Here is a 19,452-nt window from a genome sequence, read left to right on the forward strand (position 1 = left end):
AGTAGTGTAATAAGCAGTAATTTATTGCCACTGTTTCAGAAAATTAACATTTTCTTTGTACTAAGGTTTTTTAGAAAACTATTTTCCATTATTTGCTGTTTGTACTTTTTTATGTCTGATTAAATATTGGGTTGAAAATATATGGAAATGTTCAGTCAACTGACTCATTGAAATTAAATAATATTCATTGGAAGTAACTTGATTTTTTTTCATTATGAAGTTTTATGAAAAAGTAAACTGAAACTTGAGATACTCTTCTAACACTTATTGTGTAGCTATGGAGTTAGTGCTTTTTGTTGAATATAATATGGAAGCTGAATAAAACTTCATGTGTTTGTGTGTCAAAAGATGGATATATTTGAGGTAGACTCAGATGATTGAACAAATCGACAGCAGTGTTGACAGATATATAATGATAGATGAACACAACTAGAAAGAGACAGATGCTAAACTGTTTAATATGCTTGTTTTCATATGTACCTTTGAATATTTCATGTTTAAAAATAATTCTGGGTATAAAATAGTATATCTTTGTGTGTGCGTGTGTGTAATTTCACTTTTTTATAATTGAACATAGGAGTTTTAGACTTTTACTGATCACATTTTGGTTTAATTTGAAGGAGTTGGGTGGCGGGCTCAAGTGCTACCTCCTGACCACCCTGTTTCACAGTACGAGTTTGATGTGCTTGTTGGTGCTGATGGTAAACGTAACACACTAATTGGTAAAGTATTTAACTTTCTATTTTTGTTGGGCATGCTGTTATAAGTGTTGTGGTGAAATTGATTTGATATTGTTCACATTCTATATCAATTTGCATGCCTAATTATCTTGTTACTAGACATATCCATGGTTTGTGACAAGATGGATCAAGTTTTGGGCATCATATTATGTTTCAAATTGATTATTTACAAATGTATATGGTTGGTAAACTTCACTCCTGAAGGGGTTATATTTCAGGGTCTTCTAACATAATGCTATAGGCTACAATACCTGTGTACTTAAATGACTGAAGAAACGTTTTGACTCTTGGTTATTGTTATGAGAGTGGTACAGCTTTTAAATATGATACAAAACATCATAAAAGACTTGCAATGGTTTGGTACTGATTATAGTTAACAGCTCTAATTGTAAGCTCAATGTCTGGAGATCATAGAAAGATGCCAAGAATACCTGTGTTTACTCTCATGCTCATAATATTGCTAGAAATTGTCACTTCCATCTTCACTATACATTAAAATGGCATTGTAAATATAAGTTTATAGCATATGTTACTTAAGAGTTTGAAATGGTGTGTGTTGAACACTAAAATAAAAATTCTTAAAACCAGAAGACTTTTGGAAATAGATATTTGTGTGTTTGTTTGATATTCAAATACTTATGGCCAGGTGGGTTAAGGTGTTTGATTCGTAATCTGAGGGTTGTGGCTTCAAACATGCTCACTCCTTTCAGTTGTGAGGGAGTTGTATGTGACGGTCAATCCTACTATTTGTTGGTAAAAGAGTAGCCCAAGAGTTGGCAGTGGGTAGTGATGACTAGCTGCATTCCCTCTAGTCTTAAACTGCTAAATTAGGGACAGCTAGCTTAGATAGCCCTCGTGTAGCTTTGTGCTAAATTCAAGAACGAAAAAACAAACAAAAACAAATTATTCAAACTTATTGGATTTTGTGTCAGCTGTGTAAATTTAAGAAAATCTTAATTATGTTTACTCTTTTTTTAGTAATAAATATCCATTTTCTCTAAATAAGGTACTTTTAAAGTATTTGAAAGTTGTTTTCTGTTCTTTACTTACTAAGCCAACTCTAGTGATATGTTGATGAGCCAAGTCATTATATTCAATATTCAGTACACTGTATTTTATTTTGACTTTCTAGTTTGTACTTGGAAACCTAAAAGCATGCACCCTTGAAACATGTTTGATTTATTTATAAGGAAAAAGTTACAGTAAATACATTTTTGCATAAATTAATGAAACTCATAAAATATTAATTATTTTTGATACTTTGTAAAAAAATAAATATCTTAATTCAGTGGTTAAATTTTAACATCACATTTATAATAGTTTCTTAAATACCTGTTGTGATGTAAAATATCTTTTTTAATTAATTTAGTTCTGAAATTATAGGCTTGTTACTTAAACACCTGTCTTTTAAAAAGTTTGTTCCTTGGAGAAACAAGTTTATATTATTCATTACTATGTTTAACAATGAATGCTCCAGTAAATTCACAATTAAAAAAAGTATTGTATAAAACAGTCTGTATATATTTTAACATATCATTTTATTCATGTTATGAATTTTAAAAACAATTTATAATGTTGTTGTAAAATTAGAGCACTTACAGCTTAATATATTTACAATTAGTTTAAGTATATAAATTATTTTAAATTTTTATTTTCCATATATCAACAAAATGTTTAATGGATTTTATGGTATGTTCTTCTCGTTTAAAAATATATTTTAAATTAATAATCTATCTGAAATATTGTTTTTTTTAAGTTAAATGTTTTTGTTTTTAAGTGTAAGCAGAAAAGCATATAGAGGTAAAATAGCAATTAATATCATTATTACCTTTATAAAAATTATACTTTAATGTTCTCATGTTTTATTCTTTATGATCTTAACAGGAAATATTTAGAAGTATCTATTCATTGTTCTCACTGGTAATTTTTCAACAGCTCTATGTTATTTATTCCAGGTTTTAACAGGAAAGAATTTAGAGGTAAACTAGCAATTGCTATTACTGCTAACTTCATTAACAGACATACATTAGAAGAACAACAAGTTCCTGAAATCAGCGGAGTTGCCTTCATTTTTAACCAGAAGTTTTTTCAGGTATAATATATTACTTAAATTATGTGACTATAGAATTACTTATTAACAGCACTTACTCACATGGCTTCAACAAAATTGTTAACAATAATTAATATTTTGCTCTAGTAAATGCAAAAGGTCTGTTTTAACACAATTTTTTGAAATAAATTAAAACTGAACTTAAATACTATAATATAGGTGTACTTTCTTGGTTTACCATTTCAAAGTTTTATGTTTTTAGAAAAAATTTTATAACATTGAGACATCAGGTTATTCACAATTAGTTAAATTTCTTTGTGTGGGATTCTTTGATTTATTTTGGAATAATGAATAATATATAGTTATTAGAATACTGTACTTAATGAACAACTTTTTATTAATAATCAATTTAATAACATTCACATGTGGATTTAAAGGAATTATGTTGATAAACAACTGTGAGTTCAAAATTAATATATAAGTAAGAAAATTAGGATATTTAGAAACATCTTAACATATACACTAAAATCAATAAAACAATCAAAATTGTACACTGAAAAAAGTACACTCTCTTTGAGTGTGTGCTCTTTAAAATGAAACTTTGATATTGTTGGTATATATTAAAATAGCTTGAAACACTTTTTTTAGTAACTTATTTTTTATAGCAAACTAACAGTAACATTAAAGCATGTTTTGAAGTGAAAGATTGCATTGTAATATTTTGATAAAGGAAAATATTATACATAACTAAATCAAAAATCTAGATTTTCATTTGTTAATAATCCTCACTTTATTTTAACCATCATTGCACTGCTGATGTTTTAGTATGATCTATCTTGTATGCTGTAAAACATCTCAATATTAAAGCTTATTGTTTAAATCAGTTTAGTTGATGTTTAGCCATATTGGGTGTATTTGTTTGTTGTGTTATCTTTTTTTTAGTGATTAACAATGATGAAACCAAATTTGGGGGTTACTAATCAGATTAAATTTATGAAGCTGATGTTTTTGATGAAAATAGTGGTGTGAGGACAGCAGATGTGAGATTTAAAAAGGATGGTGGATACGTGGGTGTTTATAGAAAGTGAAAATCAGTTTAAAATCAACCATTAGTAAACAAGTAAATTTGTATCTGGCATGAAACTAACTTTATGCCATCTTTGAGTGGCTTATCATATTGATAAATGTAGAATTCAAGATATATTTATAGTTTTGTAAACATTTTTTTTTTTTTCAGGACATGAAGGAGCAAACTGGAATTGACCTGGAAAATATTGTGTACTATAAAGATGACACCCATTATTTTGTCATGACAGCGAAGAAACAGTCACTTTTAGAGAGAGGAGTGATTCTTAATGTATGGTCACAGGCTTCATTTACTTAATCGCTGTTTTATTATACATTTTTTTCATGAGCTAGTAGAAGTTCTGTTGATTGGTTTAATATCGGTCATTTTCTATATAATAATTGTAAATTTTTTCATTGTAAGAGTTTGTATGAAGTACCTTAACATTTCAAGTACTAGCATTCTCAGAGATTAACAATATGCAGAAGTGAGTATGTAGCAAAAGAAAGAGCATGGAAAGTTTCATGTTTACAAAAATTTTGATTTAAAGGATTATAGTGATACAGCAAGACTTTTGGCTCCAGAAAATGTAGACAGAGAATCACTGATGGAATATGCTCGAGATGCTGCTGACTTTTCCACAGATGGTCAACTTCCAACCCTGGACTTTGCTGTCAATCATTATGGACAAGCTGATGTAGCAATGTTTGATTTTACATCAATGTATGCAGCTGAACATGCTTGTCGTGTACTGGAGAGGAGGGGTCACAAATTACTACAAGCATTAGTAGGAGACAGTCTTTTAGAAGTTAGTGTGTTATATATTTATTGTAGATTAATCTATTACTTGTCACCAGCAACAAATGTTACTTTATTTTCATTTTAAGAACTATTTTGAAAGTATATAAATTTTATTCTGAACCTACTTATAGCTGTTTTTTTCATTTAGTTGTAAAATGTTGGAGAAATATCTGCGTAAAGAATTTTCAAACATATGTAGGAGATAAACTTCAACTTTTATTTTACAGTATTAGTTGTTTAACCACTCTTTCCTGGAGCACCTTATTACTCTCACATTCCTAAAGATTTATATGATTTGTTCAAGTTAATTTTAAATCCTTACCATTTGTTTCAATATTTCTTCATGCGTGCCATTTTTCCGCTGAAACGCGGATTTCCGCGGTTTTCAAACAGCCAACGATCACCCACGAGATTCGTGTAAATTCGAGGAGAAAATATGAGCGATTTGGGGGCCGGGTAGGTGGTTTTTGAGGAGAAATCGTATTGTTTCAATGTTTATTGCAGAAAAAAAACATTCTGACCTCCATCTTGGAGGCAGTCTCGTTGCAGGTCTCGTGTGCATACCAGACGATAAAATATTCTCTACGCTCCAAAGAAACAACAGCGATTGAAATGTTTAAAAGGAAGGATGTTCATTTTGATCCTGTAGACAAGAGAATGTGTAAGGACATTAGATCAGCAGCTTCAAAGTATACCTCAAAGCTGAGGGAGAATCAGAAGAAAAGGGCAGAAAGGCTAGAGGCCTATGGTTCTGTGAAATCTGGCCCAGCCACCTTGGCTGAAGAAAAAGTCCAGAAAGCCGCAGAGGCACAGAGAGCTGCCCATTCAGAGAAGGAGAGAAAAAAAGCTTGGAAGAGAGCACTGGAAACCCTTGTCTCGAAAAAGAGGAAAGTAGCCAAGATTGATTAAAGGAAATTAAGTGATTTGAAATTTGACTGTAATTTATGCAGCAGAGCAGAAGTTGATATCAGTGACTGAAAAACATTTTATTATTATCTGCAGCATACAGTGCCAGTGGTTTATTTTAAAGCATATCATTAATTTTATTTTGAAGCAATGCCAAAGCTTTCCTTGATTTGCTGTTTCAGTTTGTATTGTGAAAGAATGAAAAATATATTGATATTGAGGTACCAGTAATTTACTGACAAGATTGTATAGATGAACAAGTTTTACTGTAGGTAGTCATGTAGAGTAATTTTAAGTAATTTGAAATTTTAATGGAATACATGCAGCAGAGCAGTAGTTGTTGATGTCAGTGACTGTACAAAATTTAATTTCTGAGGCATATAACTGATATCAGTAGTTTAATATTGAACCATATCAGTAGTTGAATTTTTAATCAATGTCATATCTTTCCTTCAAATGCTGTTTTAGTTTGTATTGTCAATTTGTGAAAGAATGGAAAATTCACTGACATTAAGGTACCAGTAGTATAATGACAAGATTGCATAGATGAACAATTTGAACTATAGGTAGTCATGATTAGTCAAAAGAGTAATTTTATGTGATTTGAAAATTGTATGGAATATATGCAGCAGAGAAGTAGTTATTGGCAATGACTGTAAAACATTTAATTGGCAGCATACCAGTAGTTGATGATGATGATGTTATTGATGACAAAAAAGGATAATAATGAAATGATTTGTATTTGAAATATTTACTGAGTTATTTTGGCTTTATTAACTCATATTACTAATATATTTTGATTTAGAAAAAAAAATAAACTGAATAAATAGCAAATAAACAATCCTAAATTTCATTTATTTACTTTTTATTTTATTTGTTAATTTTAGATATTTTGATATATCTTCTAAAAAATGAATGCAAATTAAAAGAATAAATCAATCTGCTAAAAACTGTAAATGAAAGTTATAGTTTTTATTAGTTTGATTTAGTCTTTTAATTTTCTTTTGTTATTTTATATGATATATATTGTGTACTTTTCCAACATTGCAATGTCAAAAAACATAAAGAAATTATGTCCCAGATTGCACCAAATCACACCAAATAGCATCCATTTTTTTTAAATTTCCCGGGGGCATGCCCCCAGACCCCCCCTAGTCAGGCGCGGCTGAGCCTCGCTGTGGCGCCAGCCTATATACCTTTTCCTCTTTTTTTCATAAATGTCATTGGCATGCCTGTTTCATGTACAAGAGTTTTGACAGCTTTTATTTGTCTGTAATCTTCTGTAAGTAACTGCTTAAGTTAAATCTCGTGTTCAGGTCTGTATTTTTATTATTTTCTAGAGCTTTGTTTGTTTTGGTCTGTCTTTGCATCGTTATCTGCTATCCTAGGTTTTGGGGTAATTACTTTCTCTTGCTTACAGCCATCTTCACCTTTTCAAGTTATTCTTTGTCATATGCAATTTTACCCCCTCCTTCATTATATAAAAAAGTTACATGTCATTCCCATTTTCACAGTTGTTAATACTTAACATTTGTTTCTATTCATTTCCATATCAGTTAAATATTCTTAGCACCATATCTCTCCCTGACCCTTTCCCTCCCATCTTTTATTTGCAAAAAAGCTTTCTAGGGTGTTAGTGAATTATATGAATAATTGGCTTTTGTTCTGTATCTTTTGAGATAATTCTGGCTCTTGAGAGGGGGAGATTTTAGGGGATTTTGTGTATCATCACAGCCCCTTCTGCTCAGCATATGTTTTGATTCTTCCCGTTTAGAATTGTTTTTGTGTTCATTTGTTTTGTTGGTTAGATTCATTGCTTCAGATTTTGTACAGTTATTTATAAACTGATTTATACATTAATACATGAAGGATCAACTGTGGCATTGGTGACCTTTTCACTCAGTGGCTCAACCAACCCAGGCTTTAATTCACCTAATGTTGATTGGACTTATGTAAGTGAGATTCATCAACAATCAAACATCTTCTAAGGTGTTACAGGGAGAAGGCTCAAAATGTTCTATTTTTGTTTCTCTGATAAATATATCCTGTCTTTTACTTGTCTGTATAATTTGTTCATTTTCAATTCTTATAATGGAATTTTTCAAACTGATGGAAGATGTCATATCTGCTTTATGACCCTATAGATATTTGAGACATTTGGCATAATAGTGATGATTAATATTTTTGGATGTTCCACACAGTGAAGTTGCAAATAGTACAAAACACATTATGAAATATTATGAAATTGTAATTTATAATTTATCAAAAAAGTATAAATCCTGTATGTGCCTGTGCTTTCTTGGATATTGGACATATATTAATATTTTTCAGTTATCTGTTTATACATATATTTGTAGACACTGTGTAGTTAATTGTCTATGTGCAGGCTCAGTCATTTTGATCAACCTTGTAACCACCATGAAGCTATATATACTATAAGGTTTAATATAGTTAGTATATATTCAAAAATTTGGAAAATATTAATTTTTTTTGTACACATCAGATTTTTTTAAAAGTATTTTTGCACATAAATTTACGTAGTCTTTCTTGAATAAGTGTGAATGCATGGTGATTCTCATGTTAAGGTTGAAAAAAATGTTTTCTTTCTAGACTTCATAATGGGATTTTTTTGTATTTTATGTGTTACTTTATGCTAACACTGTATACAGGCTTGGTCTAATTGACTGACTTTGTAACCACCATTTAAAAAATGTATACAGAGTGAATATAAACTGCCATTTTATATCCAGAATGACAGTACATTGTAATAGAAAATTGCATCAAAAACTAAATCGTTTAAAATATTCCAGTCATTAAAGTATATTGCTTTACAAGTTACTGTTTGGGTTACTAACACACTAAAACATTTTATTATCTAACCTAGTATGCTCATAGTTTTTACATTCTAATTACTTTTATAACAGTGAATTCAAAATTTACCTGAGAAACAAGAAAATTAGCACTTATGTAACATCTTTTTTATACATTTGCTTTTGAAGTCTCAAAAGCATTAACTCTACATTTTGTTAGGGTTGCTGGTAGTACTTTATGTACTTTGTATTTTATTTCAAATATGCAATTTAGAACATAAAATATAACATCCAGACAAACAGAATGCCTTAAAACCAATTTAATTTAACTGTCTCTCTAACTAAGATACAAGTGGATTAATACAGTTCTATTAGCTGATTGAGGTAATTTTGATGATAACAACAGTGAAAATGTGGGCTGAATAATTCTAAAACTATTGTCAGAATAAGCATAACTTATTAATTCCAGTATTTATAAGTTCCTTCTCTTGATTCTAAGTAATTCAATAGTAAACGTAAGAGAGAGAGAATTGTTTAAACTTTTTAAAAATTAGGATATGATAGGAGGCATGTTATGCATGTGGTTTTGATTCACACATACATTTCAGTAAATCAAGAATATTGGAGGCTATATTACATCATGGTTTATAAATACCTATATGTTAAGTGTTAATTTGTGCCAAACTCAAAAATCATAAAGGGGTAGAAAGAACATCTAAAACGGGCAGTTCAGAAAAAGTCAGGTGATGTAGAAAAATGACAATTGAGAATTAATATATTTCTTTTACAAATTAAGAAATTAAAACATTAGTTGAATTATAAACTACATGATATAGGTTGTTTTGTGCACACTTTGACCCTACTTAATGTTAAAGCATCAAATCCACAGTTATAAACAACACTACTGAATGACCAAGCTTCATCATGTATGTAAATAATTTATACAGCTATTCAATATTAAAGAAAAGAAAGTGCTGTGATAAGTGATCATGTGATGATATTTTCGGTATTGGAATGCCATGCGCATAATTGGATATTGTTAAATCAATCAATTTTTTATAAAATGTGTTTCTATTATAAGAGTGTGACTTGTATATTTTAAAAATAAATTGTGTGAAATATGTAACTAAAACAGTGTTTGGTTTAATTTAAAAGAAATTTGAAATGTAATAAACAAAGGTGTTGTGAGAAACACCTTACTATATCAACTGCAACAAACTGTTAACATTTGAACATTAATGGTTATGATCATGTTATCTTAAGTACAACTCCATCTTATAAGTGTGGTCAGTTCACATTAGCATAGTGATTTATGTTGCATTCATTGCATATGTTACACATTAAAACTCCTTTATTGTATAACTGAATTTTTTTTATCCAGTATATGAATGATTACTTTAATAGTCTCTGAATTATCAACATACAATTAGCTGTACTTTTGTAGGATCCCTGAAAGTCTCCTGTTTCAAGAGTAAATACAAACAAAATTAGGAGTGTTTAACAAATATTATTTCTTGCTTTTGAAGTTCATATATCATTTTGTGTTATTTACTATAGTACATGATTCTTCTTGAAATATATGAAGTGCACATATTTTACTTGTGTCGGAATAGTACAATTTGCAACACCAAGCATCCTTCGTGAGGTCATTTTAATGTCTACTGACTTGAAAGACAACGCACTACTTTATAGTGATTCCAGTTGTTAAAACAAATGGCCTTCAGCTCCATTTCAGGGAAATTATATGCAATCAGAAGGATTTCCATAACTGTCATCCATAGAAATTTTAATACAAGTAGGTCAAATTACATTATCTATTTTAGAAAAAAAAAAAAAAACTGACAACCTGCCAGTATTTTATTTAGACCTAAAATTATCATTGTAGGTTTCTTATGGCTAGTTGTTTGCCAGTTTACTCTTTATAACCTCTTTTTCCATATCTTTTGAGAGAGAATCTTGTTATCTAACAATCCTAACCTACTTTTTCATCAGGTCATAGCAGTTTTTTTAGTTTAAGATAAGTTATTTCTGTATCAGTTATTTATTGAGTTATTAGCCCAGTTTTTTGTCATTACAAGTTATTCTTTAGCAGTCAAAGTGAAACTTTTTTTTTGTTAGCATTGTTATCACTGTTCTCTTACATCTTTTTTCCAACTGACTGTTTTTTTTAAATATTACCATTTATGCTAGCTCAGTGTGTTTTAGTACTGTGATGGCATTTCCTACATTTATCAGTTCTTGATACATTCATCACCTTGCTAGACTGAATATTACATTGGTTTTAAGACTTGTATTGTCATGGTATACTTCAAATTCTAAACTGAGTGCTTAAAGCTGTTAATAAATTTGTTCCTAAAGACTTGTAAAAACTTATGAATTGCACTCAGTGTACTTATAAACAAATAGTGTGCCTAATATTTGTGTTTTTTCACTTATATTGTACTGGGATTTCAGTTGGCTTTTCTGATAAGGGGTCTAGAATAAGTTTTCTTATTCAGTTGAAAGCTGTTATAAAGAAAAAAAAAAAGTATAGTGCCACTTTACAAATACTTTGGTTTGATAATTTATTGATACAATAAATACATGTTACCTGTGGATAAATAGTACCCATTGGAGTATTGTATGTGTGTAAAAATGTATTTGAGTATTCTTCAGATTCCTGAATTCTTCATTTTTCTTTATCCAAACATTTTAGTTTTGTAAAGTTTTCTCTTTCCTGTTATAGGATTTCTATATAGTTTGTGTATTTTCCTTTTTATTTCTGTACTTAAAAGAGTTTCATCTGTCTGCTTTCAGACCCTTTTTTCTATTGATTAAAGGGATTTTAATTCTCTGTATATAGAGATAAATGCTATTATTAGAATTCTGGATTTTCCTAAGTAAAATAGATTTCAAATAGCTGTTTGGCCTATTTATTTATATTTTGGTTATCTTTAATGAAATGGACTTGGGAAAATGTGGAAGTGAAATTATACTTTATTCGGCACTACAAAAATACTTAAACTGTTACTGCTTAGTCCTGTCATGACTGGACACAGGTCAAAACCCATATCACGTTTGTTGACTTGCATTTGAAAGTTTATCAAACTATTTTATGAATTTAGGTCAATAATATTGGTATAAAATTGTAGATTATAATTCAATTTTAGTATAATACATTATTTAACTTCTTAATTTAAAAGTAAACATTAAAAGAACACATCTAAATATCAACTAAGTCTAATTTTGTACAAATTAGGAACTCAAATTACAAATATTAACAAGCTAGAATATAAAATAAGAACCTTATATCTTTTCATTTTGCTCAAATATGTCTTATGTACTGAACCAAACACAGTGGGCCCCATTCATCTCTTTCCATTTTTGGAAACATTATTTTATATACACTTACTTCAGTATACGACAGCTTAAAATGTCCCCTAGTGGTTGTCTCAGCCATTTTAATCTGTTAAAATTTACTTCTTGCTTTCAAACCAAGATTTTAAGGAGGTAGACTGTGTCTTTAGTCTGCTTGAAATGTTATATTTTTTACATCTAAATGTAGCTCAGTTACTAAGCTTGATAAATTATAGTGGAATTCTATGGTATCGACACAGTAATTTATGATTTTCTGTTTATTCAACTGTATACCATAAAAACCTTAAAAAATTGTTTCATATCCTCCATGTGTGAAATTTTAGAAGGCTTAAATTATCAACCAATTTGAAAGGTCATAGCTGGAAGAGATAACTGTTTTCTTTACTTCTTTATTTACTGTTTTATATTTTAAGAAAAATAAAGTTAACAACTTATTTCTAAATAGTAGTAATGAAATGTGATGTATGTTACAAAATACTAGTCCACCAAAACACAGCTGAGACAGAGACACTTTGTAAAGAGTGAAGGTCAGTTTTATATTATTGGATACGTTAACATGTGCTGTGTCAGTGCAGGTTATATAATGTTTGCCAAATACAACTGGAATATCAGTATAATAAAAATAATAAATATTATAATGTTGTGAGTCTTTAGCTATTTAATCAAACATTTGTAGTCATTCTAGAACAAAAGAGCATAATTCATACTTCTTTTTTTTTTTTTTTACAGTTGTTACAAGGTTGGTCATATTGACAGACCACACATGATTGGGGTGGAGAAAATAATGGACGGAATATAAAATCATACTAAATTTGAACATTTTAAATGTATTTACAAAGTATTAGAGATTAAACAAATAATATTTTAGATTTTTTGGGATGACTAATAGTTTTTAATCATAACATGAGTATCACCTTGTGCTTGGACTGGTAACACAAGTAGTTTCACAAACAAATCTTTATTAAAAAAAATGATTTTTTTGTATACAGAAAATTTGCAGTTTCTACTAAAAGCCTACTAAATTTTGTGAAGATACATGTACTGCATCAAATGTTATAGAATAAATACTTAATATTTGCAAATGTATATATGAACATGTTTATATTAAACTGAGCCCATCATCAAAGGATTAAACGCTGTAACCTCATAAACAGATATAGGTTTTATAAATATTAGTAGTATTCCTAATTTTTTCATATTGTGATAGAAAAGAAGCAACAGGATAAAGACTGAATGTGACAGTAAAATGTGAAGTATTTTTTATCAAGAGATACACAAGTGTTTCTCTGTAATCTGTTTTATGTGTGATATTGTAGACATTTTGTGTAATCTGTGAATTAATGAGTAATGAAAATTGGCTTTAATTTTCTGTACTATATTTGTTTTATATTTAACGCAGTCTAGAATGTATTTGAGATTTGCTTTTACCATTCATCTTATTTAAAAAGTTTGGTGTTTTCATTATGGAGCCATCCAGTTTTTTGTGTTTTTGTAATTGTTAAAAATAAATTTCGGAGAATGTTATTTGACCAGACTTGAAGAAAAGGTTGTAATAGAAATTAAAGTGTTGCTTCTGTGTTTTAGAAAAACACGATATACTAAAAGTCCTGTTGAAGACTTGTAGTTAAAAGTAGTTTTGTTTATCTGTGTGAGATGTCACAAGTTTATAAAATTAATTGAATGAAATAAAATTTAAAAGATATGTTTATCTTCAGAGAACATTTAAGACTGTTAAACAATACTTATTATATATATTACTATTTAACAGCCTTTTTGGCCAACGGGATCTGGATGTGCCAGGGGCTTCCTTGGCTCTTTTGATGCAGCTTGGATGATTCGTAGCTGGGCATCTGGAAAAATGACTCCTTTACAGGTTTAATAATAAACTATTAAACATAAGAATTAATTTTCTTATTAAATTTAAATTTACCTGAATGTGTAAGAAAGAGTTGTGAAAGAATGTGTACAGTGTTAAAAGATATGGCATATAAACCTAGGCAGTTAATAGGGGTAAGTAGTATATTTTGTTTAAATATCAAGCTTGGTTATGGTTTAGATAGTTTTAGTGTTTTGATAGAATTTTGTGTATCAAAAGAGAAATAGGTTTCCTTTAAATTTTTACTTTTGTTGGTCTACTTTGTATACATTGGAGCAGTACTCCTCATGTTAAAAGCAGTAACTCAAAGCTGAAGCCCACTGTTTGTTTCCCCTGGAGCTAACGTAAACAGCATGCTATTGTTTTATGTTTTACACATACTTTAACTTATAAATTTTTTTTAAGTTAAACTGAGAAGGTTCTAACTTTTACATTTTGTATCTGTTAAAAAGAAAGCAGAAAATGAAATATAAACATAAAAACAGGGATCTGTAGTACTTGTTGTATACTTGCTCACTTGCAATTATTAAAATTGTAAATGGTCTTTTGTCATCCTATTTGAGTTTTACAAATTTGGGTGTCAAAAAGGGATTTCATATAGCTTTCAAATATACATCTTAGAACACAAAATATCAGTCACTTGAATATCCCAATTCTTCCTAAGTAAGCTGTAAATGCATAAAAAAAAATTCTTTAGCATTCAGAGCAGCAAATATTATCACACAAAAACGAGTAATTTTACTGATTAACAATTTATGATAGGAAAACTAAACATACTTCTAATATTCACGTAGTGGGGAATTTTGCTTTCTGTTAGTTATGAGCATATCCATCAGTCATGGAAGCTGATTAACAAAAGAGTTAAAGGTCAGAAAATGGGTGTGGGGGTTTGTCTGGTTGGTTTAACAGATTTATTGGTATCTCAGCATATGAAGAAGGAAGGAGCCTCAAATTTTATATTCTTACTTGTTATGTATAGTTTACATTTCAAATTGATTGGAAATTATAGCATCAATGTTTCTGAAGTTAGAAAATTCTAAAAGGGAGAAATTGTTACTTGGACACATCTTGTGACACAGAAAAATAAAGACACAGGATTTTGTAAATATTTCTTTTGAGAAAAAGGAAGTTACCCAGGTAGTATACAAAATAAGTTAAAATACATTATCATGCACAGTGTACTGACATAGTGACAATAAGTTAAATTACTTTTTGTATGTTGCACTGAAATGTCTTAATGTACAATAGTGCCATACCTAAATGTGAATTGGCAGTGTAGTTGTACTTTGCTATCTGAATGTGATAACATACTCTAGTGGTTAAGTGAGCAAAGTATTTTATAAAAGTAAAAAGTTTGTGATTGTTAGTTTTAGTTTCACCCAAACTATTATTCTTTCTATTTATCATTTTATGCAAAGCAGTGTATAGAAGAGTTTTCACTATATTGTTAGTCGTGTATAATAAATATTTCTGAAATATAGTGTTACGTTTACAGGTTCACTGCTAAATTTTTTTACTATTAATTCTTGTATGGTTTCATAAACCACCCACATGTCTATCTGTAACAACACTTTTGTTAGTTTTCTAGGTTGCTGTGTTTCATAGTAGAATGTTTATTGAATTAAGGATTATCAAATTCATGTTTGCAAAAACTTGTTAAACTTCACCATTTATAACCAGGTGTTAGCAGAAAGAGAAGCTGTCTATAGATTATTAGCCCAGACAACTCCAGAGAATCTCAACAAAGACTTTAACCAGCATACCATAAATCCCACATCTCGTTATCCAAATCTTAACCTTCAGAGTGTCCTACCTGCTCAGGTGAAAGGCTTATATGACACAGATGCTGAAATCATTGACCAACTTCCTGATGTTGTGGCAGACATACCTAGAAAAAGGAGGAGAAGAGGTAAGCTTGTTTAAAAACTAATAATTTGTTATTAACTATTTACATGTAATTGTCTGGTTAAGAAAACAAATACTTCACTTTTTTCATCTGTGCTGTTATATTTTATTAACTTTTTCATGGCAGGCTCAGTATAATATACACAAGTATTTATACTATAACTTTTCATGCAGTATGAGTACCTTCATAAAATTTGTCAGACTGTTAGTGAAGGTTGCAAGTCTTTTATACTCAAAAAATGTTATTTTTAATAAAGATTTGTTTATGAAAATAAAGAGCCAATTTCATTACTAGTCCAAGTGTAAAGTACAATGTATCTGCTTGTAATCTTGGTTCTAAAGAATAAGATGGCTTCCAAGCACTTTAAAATGGCTGAGAAAGCAAATAGGGGGACATTGTCCTTTGGTTTATTCACTTATTGTATATTTTAGAAAGGGCATATATGGGACTGTTTCTAAAAATGGAAAGAAATGAGTGGTGCCTCTGTATTTGATTCAGTGCATAAGCTATATTTCAACAAATAGAAAAGATATGAGGTTCTTGGGGCCTGGCATGGCCAAGTATGTTAAGATGTTCAACTCATAATCTGAGGGTAGCGAGTTCAAATCCAGGTTGCACCAAACATGCACGCCCTCCCAGCCATGGGGCCTTATAATGTGACAGTCAATTCCACTATTCATTGGTAAAAGAGTAGCCCAAGAGTTGGCAGTGGGTGGTGATGACCAGCTGCCTTCCATCTAGTCTTTCACTGCTAAATTAGGGACACTAGTACAGATAGCCCTCAAGTAGCTTTGCACGTAATTCAAAAACACACAATGAGGTTCTTGTTTTATATTCTAGCTTATCAACATAGATAGTATGAGTTCCTAATTCATATGGAACTATATACTTAGTATTTTGGCATCACAAATATCTAATTTGAACCAGTGCTGCATTCAGTGTAACTTCACACACAAAAATCAGTTTAGTTGTGTTATTTTAATATTTACTTTTAAATTAAGAAATTTACTAATATATGATACTGAAATTTGAATTATCTACAATTGAATACTAAACTTGTTGAATAAATTGATAAAACAGTTCAAGTTAACAAATGTGATAACCTTTGACCTGCAACCTGTTGTGATAGGGTTAACAGTTAAATTTAACTGTTATTTTAAAACTATGCATTTCAATCTTTCCCCCCCTTCATTTTATCTAATAATAATATGATCTTAATTATATAATTATAAATAACTTACAGTTAGTTACAAAGTAGTTTTTGCATTATTGTTATTGCTGTAGTCTTGAGTTTGGAAAGTTGCATATGTCTTTAGTTACCAGATAAGACTCTTTCAGTGTGTGTGAAAAAGTTTGTATTGAAAAGATAATATTGAGTTGTATTAATTCTGTGAGGTCTTGTTTTTTGTTTGTAGATTAGATTTGGTTTGAAGTTTGTTTAGAACACAGAAATTAAATTTGGAAATTTGTGTATCTTTCTATTTTGGATGTATATCGAAACTATCAAATGTGAAGTTTGCTGCTGTAAAATGTGCTATGTGGGAGCACAAACTAAAAATTTTGTAGCACATGCAAGTGAATGAATATTCTGTTTCTTTTTTTATATGTATGTGTACACTTTTATAAAGTTTAAGTTAGTTCTTGTACATAGGTTCTTATTAATATATTGTTTAGATATCTATTGTGAAATTATAAATTATTCAAACAAATAGTAGGATATTGTATCTTTATCTGATTTTGTCTGTTGTGTACCAAAAGGTAACATGAACTGAAAATTCATGAATTATGAACACTACTGATAACATCACTGGTACTTCAAACAAGATGCATCACTTTTTATATTGAAGTCATATGTCACACTCTTAAGTAACCATAGTGTTAGTTTTTTTGTTTAAGTAGTATTGTGTTTTGCAGAGAAGAATTAATGGTAACAGTACAAAGATGAGTTCCTTTGTCTTGGAGTCCCTTCTTCTACTATAAATGATGTTATTTGTGATGGCTCTAGTATTGGACTGTTGTTTCATAATGTAATTTTTTTGCTTATTAGTTACTGCCCAGTAGCTCAGCACACTAAAAAAAAAAAAAGGTTTTGATTGTCAGCCCATTTTGTAGCTTTGTGGTTTAACATTACAGATGTCTGTTTCTTTGTAACATTGTAAAATTTCATGATTTTATAATATATGAACAGGAGAACTTGGAAATTCTTACAATGTAATTCTTTGAGGAAAGGTCAATTTCAGACATCTGCATGTACAAGCAACTATATTTCAGCTGAATTGCAACAGGAGGGTCTGGACTTTTATTAACTTGTGCAGTCATAGGCCTTTACCCTATCAACATGTGTCAAAGGTCATGTCATTGAATTTCCTAATTTGCATTCAAAATTTTATTTAGCTACTATTTTTTGAATTTATGTCAAGTTTGGTATTAATTTGAAGATAACTTGAATTTTAGTATTATATATTAATTTCTTGATTTAAAAGTAAATACCGAAAAAAAAAAGAAAAACACCTAAATGTCGATGATTGTGTCACATGCTATTTTGAATGCAGCAGTGGTTCAAATTATGTTTGTGATGTCTAAATTGAAATTATACAGTTATTTATAAATTAGTAATTCAAATTACTAATACTGAATAGCTAGAATATGTCATAAGAACTTCCTATCTTTTCTCTTTGCTGAGATATTGCTACATTTATTGATTCAAACACAGTGGCCATGCTCACCTCTTTCCATTTTCAGAAGCTTATGTATGCCTTCTTCTACCTATGTCATGTGAATAACCAATTGAAAGCATAAGAAAGTTCCCCTAATAGGTTTGTCAGCATTTTTCAAATATACAGAAACGAAACTTTACACTTAAGACTTTAGTGAGCTCAATTCCATATATTTTTAAGACCCAAATACAGCTTTGTTACTGTGAGAGTTTTCTGTGGTATTTATTTAATAATCTGTGATGTATGGTTATTTCAAAAATATATATATAAAACCTTAAGATTATTTTGTTTCATGTCCTCCACATGAAATTTGATAAGGCATATTAACACTACAACAAGACAAGTAATTATAAAGTATGTAACTATGAAAGCTAATTTTCTATACTTCTTTATTTAAAGTTCTATTTTTTAAGAAAATATAAGTTTAAGAACTTATTTGGAAATATTAATCTATATGCACACTTATATAATGTATAATAATTTGAATATAACTACACTTTACAAAATACTAGTCCACTAAAACAGTCAAGATGGATCACTTTGTAAAAGCCAGTTTTATATTCTTGGATCTGGTAACATAGTACATGTGCTCCACGTCATTGTAATGTACGTAATGTTAGCCAGGCATGATCAAAAAGCTCAATATAATAAAAATATATTAATGTATAATATTGAGATTTAAATTATTTGGACTAAACAGTTGTGTTTTCATGTTATAATTTGTAGTCATTCTAGAACAATAAGAATGCAATTTATTTATTACCTAATTTTTTTATGGTGATTATGAGAAAATAAATAAAATATAAAAATAAATGGAAATAAATATTTGAAATGCATTTAGGAGATTGTATAGATTACACAAAAGATATCAGACTAGTAATGAAACTGAATTGATATATTCATCAACAAATCTTTAGCAAAAAAACTTCATTAAAAAATCTTATTTTTATGTACAAAAGACTTGCACTCTTCACTAAAAGTCTGCCAATTTTTTGAGGGTACACACACTACATTGAAAGTTAGTATACATACTTATCATGTACAAATGTGTATATGAACTTGTGTAATTTATATCGAGCTCATTGCAAATGGCTTAGTTGGACAAGGGCAGTGTGACTTCATATGTAAATTACCATAATATGTAAATAATACTTTATATTCTCATAAATATGTGGTATATAAATATATTTATTAAGACAATTTCTCAGTTCTAGTTGAATTCA

The 19,452-nt window shown here is 29.4% G+C and overlaps 1 protein-coding gene across 9 annotated transcripts in view; it reads left to right on the forward strand.

The window, feature by feature from the left end:
* The window catches only part of Mical (Molecule interacting with CasL), a 111,223-nt gene that overhangs the window by 39,097 nt on the left and 52,674 nt on the right, over positions 1 to 19,452 (forward strand). For all 9 annotated transcript variants that reach the window (XM_076455337.1, XM_076455336.1, XM_076455340.1 and 6 more), the window contains exons 5-10: positions 621 to 722; positions 2,696 to 2,832; positions 4,028 to 4,147; positions 4,407 to 4,664; positions 13,499 to 13,603; positions 15,287 to 15,515. In XM_076455337.1, the coding sequence (XP_076311452.1) occupies positions 621 to 722; positions 2,696 to 2,832; positions 4,028 to 4,147; positions 4,407 to 4,664; positions 13,499 to 13,603; positions 15,287 to 15,515 (951 nt within the window). The remainder of the gene's footprint in view (positions 1 to 620; positions 723 to 2,695; positions 2,833 to 4,027; positions 4,148 to 4,406; positions 4,665 to 13,498; positions 13,604 to 15,286; positions 15,516 to 19,452) is intronic.

This window comes from Tachypleus tridentatus, chromosome 9 (assembly GCF_004210375.1).
Source record: "Tachypleus tridentatus isolate NWPU-2018 chromosome 9, ASM421037v1, whole genome shotgun sequence".
Classification (NCBI taxonomy): domain Eukaryota; kingdom Metazoa; phylum Arthropoda; class Merostomata; order Xiphosura; family Limulidae; genus Tachypleus; species Tachypleus tridentatus.